Raw genomic sequence first — 8,102 nt, 5'->3', positions numbered from 1 at the left:
CAGCATGGATAAAGGCTGGCTTGTGCCCAAGTGGGAGTGAGGAACAGTCATGGAAGCAGAATAACTATTCCTGAGTAACTCTGTGCATCAGCAACTTTATTGAGAATGTAAAGATCTCATTTGCAAGTTTGGATGAACAGTGACACATAAACATTGTACTCCACGATCTCAAGGGTCTTTCCCAACCTAAATGATTTTAGGAATACCATGACACTGATGTAGGAGAAGAAACTTCCAAAATAACTGGGATAACCAGAGGAGCATCAGAAGCTGCTAAAAAACCCATGTGAAGTTCTGGGAGAGGCCAGACCTGTCCTGGGAACACATTAAAGGGCAGCCTGCCATATGATTTTCATGAAGTTATGAAGCACACACATTAAATATACTCAACTACCACGTAGGAATAGACAAGACAGAGAATAAAAGCTGCTCCTGATACAAAATCCTCTTGATCGCAGCCTGGAGGGCTTTCAGGAACTTCAGAGATCCAAAAACACGTTGTGGGCTGCCCAGTAGCAAATCCGGCGATAAGTATCAGGCAGAACACCTGCAGTCCCCATGACAGCACAGCTGTCCCCATGAGAAGGCTGCAAGGACAGTCACTGGCTCTGGTGACATGGACACAGCTGCCACCTGACAGACTTTTAACTTTATGAACACAAAAAATTCATAGTGCTTATAAATACTTTAGTGATGACTCTACTTAAAGCAGACTGCACTAAAACGTCTGTCATGGTTTAGGAATAGATTTCCTCAGTTTAGTGTTCCCACTGAAACACCCCAGACCAAGCACCACTCGCTCATTTCCCCCCTCACCTCCCCCTGCGCAAGGATGGAGAATTGCGAGAAGGTGAAGATGACGGGTTGGGCTAAGAACAATTTACTAGAAGCAGCAATGGAATAAGAAACAGTAAGAACAATGCTAACAACAGTGTGCGAGACAGGCGAACGACCCCCGCAAACCCCCCTGTGCCCCTCGATGTGTTTAAGGCTCATTCGGACAAAGGGCTTTGTGCAGCTCGCCCCGCCATCCCCTCCCGATCCCGATCCGCCTCACGGTCCTGATCTCCTCACGATCCCTTCAGGGTCTATGTCCCAACTCCCCTCTAACTTCGTCCGCGATTCCCCCACGATCCCGTCCCGGTCCCAATGCTCCGTCGATCCCGATCCCGTCCCGCTCCCAGTGCCCCGTCCATTCGGTCCCGGTCCGGTCGGGTCCCGCCGGGCGGCTCGCGCGCGCGCCGGGCGGGGTTTCCGGTTCCGCCGCCGCCGTCAGGGCGCGCGCGGCCCCTTTCCCTCCCCTTCCCGTGCCGCTCCCTCCCTTTCCGGCCGCGCGTGCCGCCTGGCTGGAGCGAGGAGCCGCCGCCGCCCCGTGAGGAGCCGCCGCCGCCGCCATCATGCCGGTGTACTTCCAGCGGCCCGAGAACGCCCTGAAGCGGGCGAACGGTCAGTGCGGGCCGCGCCCACACGCACACGGTGCCGGGTCGCCTCCCGCGCCGCTCCCCGGCCGCGCCCGCCCCGCGACCCCCCCCGGCCGGGAGAGCCCACCCGGGATCCGCCGGCGCTGAGCGGAGGCCGCCCGGGAGCGCCCGCCCGGGAGGGAGCGGGGAGCGCGGGGAAAGGGCCGGGCCGGGCCGCGCCGCATGGCCGAGGGGAGGGAGGCCCGGCGGGCGCGGGGAGCGGGCCCGGCCCCGCCTCCCGCTCCCCTGGGCCCCACGGCCGCCTCCGGGCCGAGGGGGAGCCGCGGGGCCGGGGCTGGCACCGCCTCATCCCGGGGCTGGGCGTGAGCGGGCCGGAGCGCGCTGCCCTGCCGGGCTGGTCGCAAACCTGGGCCCTTCTGTCCCCTCTGGGCTTCGTGTGTTGTGTCCCGTCCTTCACGTGACTCCGGTGAGAATGCAGATGGTAAAACTCCTTCACTGCTGCACAGCTGGTAACACTGGTTTGCCCCTGGAAGACAATTCAGCGCTGTAGCCGTCTCTTGCTGACTGCCACATAAAAACCGGACTGGTTATATTTATCAGCTGGCTCATTTCGGGCCAAACATATGGCTTTGACGCTTCTGTTTTTTATAGTATCCTATTTTAAGCCCTTAGCAAGACCATTTAGACCCATCATTGTCACAGGGCTGATTGCAAGATGACACTTAAAGATGATAGACACTTAGAGATGATATGTGGGTCTTGAAATGACAGCAGAAGAGGCTGTGTGGTCTGGGGACTGTGCATTATTCAAGTACTTAGTATATTAACAAGAAAATGTGGAAGTTCTGCACGTACTCAAGATTTTTAATGAAAAATTCGTTGTAAAAATCTTTCCCACAAAGATAAAAAGTTGAAAGATAAAATCAGCTTCAGTCAGCGTTCAGGGATGAAGACGTGCTGTATCAGTCCTTTCACTGGAAACGATGCATGTGCCATAATGTAGAAACTTTATTTATACTTGCACATTCTTGAGTAGAGTAAGTGGTACTTGGTGTGCAAGTGACATTTCTGGAATATTGACTTTAAACTGCTCACTATTACTATTGATGCTTTCCTGGTATTTAAGTTCACGTTTCTTACACTGCTGCAGGTCTGCTAAATTGTGTTTTAGTGAAGGAGTAGAGTTGAGCTGAAGGGTGGGAACGGAAAGGGGGTGTTCTCCAGAGAGATGCTGGCAATCCTGAATTTCAGTGGACTGGATGGAAAACATGACAAGCAGTCTCAAGTGTTACAGACTGCAGGGGCTCAATTTTACCACAGCCAAATATAATAAAGGGTGGAAAGTTGTACCCAAGGCAGATTGTGTGTTGCAGGGAGCAGTTTAATGTTAAACTGACATTTCAAATGGGGAGATTCAGTGCAGTTTCCAGAGTTTCAGTGTGTGTTTTGTACGTAAGGCTCAAGTGAGCATTAGAAGCACTTCGTGTTCTCAGTGACTGCAACATACAGAGGTGATGTTTGGAAATATGAAGAGCATGAATGTTTTTAAGCATACACAGAAAAGTAAGAAATTAACAATTTTTATAATTGATAAATGTAGGTCAAGGCCAGCCCTCAGCTATTGTTAATACTTGCATTGCTTTGTTCTCAGGGCTGTAATGCAACTTTAAGGAGTGTTTTAGTGTTGCAGATACTAAGCTTGCTCACTATTAGAGATACTGTAAAGCACATGACATCTTTGTCACCTCTTGTAATTATATGGTTTCTCTGATTGAAAACTGAGCTTAATTCAGGATTTTGGGTTAGCAGTATGTGAATTGTTTATGTGTATCAGCTGGTTCTTGACACTCAGCTTCAGTTGCTACTCTGGATACCTGTTAGCATTTTAAATAGTATAAAAGAGCAAAACTAGTAGAAGGTAACTCTTACAGCTACTTATGGACTTGTATGTTACAGATCTGAGTTTTCGTAACTTTCAGTTCCTACTGCAAAGCATGACGATGTTTGCTGTATTTGATTCTTCAGGTTCATTTTGTGCTTTTACTGAAGTCTCTCTTAAATTAGCCTTAATTATTTGACTTGTAAGAACCTGCTTGGTCAGAGTTAATTAAAAGTTTCAAAGCAACATAAATTAATTTTATAGTTTGTCCAGTTGGTTATCGGCCACTGAGAGCTGTGGTTGGAGTGCCCTGGCATTGTTGCAGGATTAAACTTGCCTTTCAAGTTTATTTTAATAAATAAAGCGTAAAACTGAACAGTAATTGTCTCAAAAGCACCTCTGAGATAGAATAGCATGTAAATTACAGGATGGAGAGTAACTTTATTAAAATTCCCTTGGTGAGTAAAGTACTGCTGGATACTGCCACACCGTAACTTTGATTATCTTCAGTTGTATCACAGTGCTTTCTCTAGAAAGGAGCTTGCTCATCTTCTGCCACCTCATTATTTACATATACTGAGCCCTGAATATGAGCCGTTGTGGTCCTTAAATTAAAACCACTCTGCTGCTTTCAATCTAAACCTTTTGCCATGTTTAACTTCAAATTTGAGATTCTAAAACTTGGAAGTTCTGTCTGATGTCTGAGCCCCTGGGGCAGGCCCCTACTTTAATAGTTTCTGCCTTTATTTAGGAATGGACCACTTTCTAAAGTGCTTCATGGGTAGTACTGACTCCACCCCTCAGCCTTTAAGAACAGGCACATTTCCCACTAGCTGTACTTGACCTCTCTTATCTTTAAAACCTGTTTGTTTCCCATTCTGTGTGTTCATTCCTCCTGCTGTTCTGCAGTGCAGGGTACATTCAGAGCAGGGTCTGTGTGTATGTGGGTCACTTCCTCAGTGTTTCCAGTGGGTGGTTTGCTGAGTTTTGTGCGAGGCAGAATGTGTGGGATATCAGAGGTGGGAGTTGCTGTGATGCTGAGACCTCCTGTTAATAACAGCAGCTGCTTAGGGATGAATAAATGGGGTACAGGTTTCAGCAGCAAGGCTGACTTAAAAAGTGTCTGACCCTTCAACTGAACTGCAGCAGGTTTTGGTAACTTCTGTAAACTGAAGTGCTAAACCACCAAGGAGTTAAAAATAACAAATGAACGAACTTCACTTTGCTGAGTGAAGTTCTTTTCCTTCCTTACTCCCTCGCCTGAGTGCAGAACTTTCAGTCACATTTTTAGTATGTTTTGCACCCTGTTAAATGCCCTTGGTAGGTGCTGTACCCACAGGCCTCCTGGTGGTTATTCCTTGTCCTTGATGAAACCAGGGTGGTTAAAAGTGAGTGTGTGCATTCATATACATTCATGTGTATGAAGTCCTCAGTCATGCCTGGAAGGATGGAGGGACATCTCTGCTATCCTGAAATTCCCATGTTAATTTACTGGTCAACATTTGTTTGCCAGTTATGTCATTGAACAGCTGGCACTGAGTTGCCAGCTTTTTTTGATCTCACCAACTAAATCAAACCATCAATGCACTCTGGGTAGAGTTGATTAAATTCTGAATGTTTCTTGTGTTAAGCATAAAGCATGCATCTTCTGGTGTTCAGATCTTTTGCTAACTGGGATTTTTCTTTCAGAATTTCTTGAGGTTGGCAAAAAGCAGCCTGCCCTTGATGTTCTCTATGATGTTATGAAAAGTAAGAAACACCGAACATGGCAGAAAATCCACGAGCCAATTATGCTGAAATACCTGGAGCTCTGCGTGGATCTGCGCAAGAGTCACCTGGCAAAGGAAGGATTGTACCAGTACAAGAATATTTGCCAGCAGGTATGGCTTTCATTTTTTTATTGTACTTATTTATAGCAAGCGTGGCATCTGTCAGCTGATAAAATCTCAAAGTAACTGATTTGTCCTGAATTAGGATTAATCTGCCTTTTAGATGTTCTTGCGTTTGTAGCAGTTACATTTCAAAAGATTTGTTGCCTATTGTGGGTGGAAACATCTTCCTTTTTTTTTTTTGCCTTTGGTGTAGGTTAACATCAAATCTTTGGAGGATGTTGTTCGAGCCTATTTAAAATTAGCTGAAGAAAAAACAGAAGCAGCTAAGGAAGAATCCCAGCAGATGGTACTGGACATAGAAGACTTGGATAACATTCAGACTCCAGAAAGGTGTGCCTGTCTTTAAAATGTAGCAATTCACAGAAAGTATCTTTATTTTCATTCACAAAGCTAAGGTATAAATGTGGTAGACTTGAAATGGAATACTAGTGGTGTTCCAAAGGTAGGGATAAAAGCAAGAATTTTACATTGAATGAAATCCTAAATCTGAATAGAGAGAGCTAAAGAAAGGAATAGAAAATCTAAGTGCAGTGGGACTGGTTGTGGGAGTTGGGTTACCACTTTCCAGTGTCTGCTCAGATCTGCATCTGTAACGGTATTAGAGAGTTCATTATGGTAAACTGCTCATTACTGGTCAATGTAGAAATGCTGTTAATTATATCAGTAATATAATGTAATTCCTGTATGTGGTAGCCTCCATTTCTTCTGACCACATTCTGCATGTGCAAACAAAAGGAAATGCTACTTTATGCTTGCTTGGTTAAGTGATGAGATAATAGAAGAAAGGGCATGAAAACTACATTCAAGAGAAAATTAATAGGATGGGCAATGAGGGTGTAGAATGATGATAGAAATGGCAAAAAAATTGAAAGAAATTACTGAATATTTGTCTTGTGTAGGAATAGAGTTGTAGTAGTCAAATAATACTCATAAAGACTTGGAGTAGAAGGCTCTGTATTTACATGTTATCAGCAAAACTCTTTAGTAGAAGTTGGTTGCAAAAAGGAAGAGGTGAAAGGTGTTTCTTCAGTAGGGGGGCAGTGCCATTCATGTTATTTCCAGTGCCTGAAATTGTTACAGAGGAATCCACTAATAGTTAAATAGTGAAGTTTGACTGACCTCTCTTTTTCTGGTTCTCCTTTTTATAACAGAGGACTAGAGAATGGATCTTTCCAATCACACTTCTTATCTAAACAAGCACAGTTTCCTTACTGTTTTTTAGGTCATATTTTCTACACTTCTCATGGTTTTTTGCTGGATTTACCTCTTGATCTGTTAAAGAAAGCCCTGGTGATGTGTCTTGTTTAATAGTGTATGTAGTACCCATAGGTGCAAACTAAAACTGGAAATGGTGTAGTAGAAAAGAGTTACAGGAGTTGAGACTTCACACTAAGCAGTTAAAAAAGAATTTTAAAAATGAAGGCTTAGGGAAGATGTTTTTTTGTGACTTTAACGTGTTGAATGGATTGTTCAGCAGAAAGGAATCGTGGGTTATAGCACTGAATTGATCTCAGTGTCTTGGGAATGCTTTCCCTTGTCTTATATTCCTGTGATGAGGGAATAAATGCAAGATTACCATATCTCACTTCTGACATATTTAAGCATCTTTTTCATGTCAGAATTTGTAAAGGATTTGAAATGTTAATATGAGTATTCTTGTTTCTGATGTGTGCAGATCATAACACAGTGCTTGTGTCACATGTCAGCATGAAGTGAGCTCTGGCAGCAGTGCTGGTGACTAAAAAGGAAGTGTCAGCAAGTGCTAAAGTGTCTGCATTGACACTGATACTTGACTCTAACAGAGGTACAGGACACAGCTCCCTGCTGGGAAAGGGAAGGGGAAAATCCTGGAGTTAGTTTCCTTTGAAGGATACAAGTTTCTGATGTCTTACCTCTGGAGCTTGGATGTGTCAGTCCTGTATGCAGTGGCCAAAGTTTGAAACTTAAAAGCTTCAAATAATTATCTACATCCTTTAAAAGAAAAGGGAGCAGTCTGAGGGACCAATTTGAAAATAAGCAGTAGACCATTCAGCAGCAATTAGCCTTTCAGATTTGTCCAGTCTCGTCTTAAAACCTGGTAAGAAAGATGGATGAGAATTGTAGAGAATAAATCACTTCTCTTTTTTCTCTTTCCTTACCCCGCTGCCCTGACTAAAGTGTTCTTTTGAGTGCTGTGAGTGGAGAAGACACTCAGGATCGTACTGACCGCCTGCTTTTGACACCCTGGGTTAAATTTCTGTGGGAATCCTATAGACAGTGTTTGGATCTTCTCCGAAATAATTCTCGAGTAGAACGCCTGTACCATGACATTGCACAGCAAGGTAGGTGCAAAATATTGAAACTTGAACTGTAATGATGTGGTGTCCCCTCCTTAAGGGGAAGAGAACATCCAAGGTTAGTAGATGCTTGTGGTCAAAAGAAGCGGCAAGAGAGTCCTCAAAAGCTTACAAACTTGTAGTAATAAATGACAGCTTGGCATGAAAATTGGTGTGTTAGTCCCTGACCTCTCAGTATAAGCACAGGGTTTTGGGTAAAGGGATAGTGTGGAAAAAGAGAGGGTTGAATTAAAGAGAGGGTTAGAGAGAAGGAATGGGAGGGGAAAAAAAGAGAAATCGCCAGTCCTCAACTTCAGTGTTGATCCAACTGATGAGAGTGTCCAGGGTCCTGGGGTGTACACACACCTGGGCTTGACCTTTGTGTAGATAAGTTTCTCACTTGTTATGCAAATCAGTTCTCATGCTTTGTCTGTTCTTCTAGACCTTTCTAGAAATGGGTGGAGGGCTTCCAGGGTTTTGGGTGTCTTGATCCCTCTCTTCAGTACATCCCTTCTTCTTGACCTCTTTCCTTGTGTTGTTCTGTATTGTGCTTATCTCCAGAAGCCAGAACAAGGACTGTTTTTTGAGAACCATG

General features: G+C 44.6%; 1 protein-coding gene across 1 annotated transcript in view; it reads left to right on the top strand.

Moving 5' to 3' along the window:
• Nucleotides 1-1,260: 1,260 nt before the first annotated feature.
• The window catches only part of EIF3A (eukaryotic translation initiation factor 3 subunit A), a 28,467-nt gene continuing 21,625 nt past the window's right edge, over nucleotides 1,261-8,102 (top strand). The window contains exons 1-4 of the mRNA XM_056494711.1: nucleotides 1,261-1,446; nucleotides 4,990-5,180; nucleotides 5,386-5,522; nucleotides 7,350-7,513. Of these exons, the coding sequence (XP_056350686.1) occupies nucleotides 1,398-1,446; nucleotides 4,990-5,180; nucleotides 5,386-5,522; nucleotides 7,350-7,513 (541 nt within the window). The 5' untranslated portion in view covers nucleotides 1,261-1,397. The remainder of the gene's footprint in view (nucleotides 1,447-4,989; nucleotides 5,181-5,385; nucleotides 5,523-7,349; nucleotides 7,514-8,102) is intronic.

Source organism: Oenanthe melanoleuca, chromosome 6 (assembly GCF_029582105.1).
Source record: "Oenanthe melanoleuca isolate GR-GAL-2019-014 chromosome 6, OMel1.0, whole genome shotgun sequence".
NCBI lineage: Eukaryota > Metazoa > Chordata > Aves > Passeriformes > Muscicapidae > Oenanthe > Oenanthe melanoleuca.
Note: the sequence above shows the minus strand (reverse complement) of the source record. Positions and strands in the feature narration are given on the sequence as shown.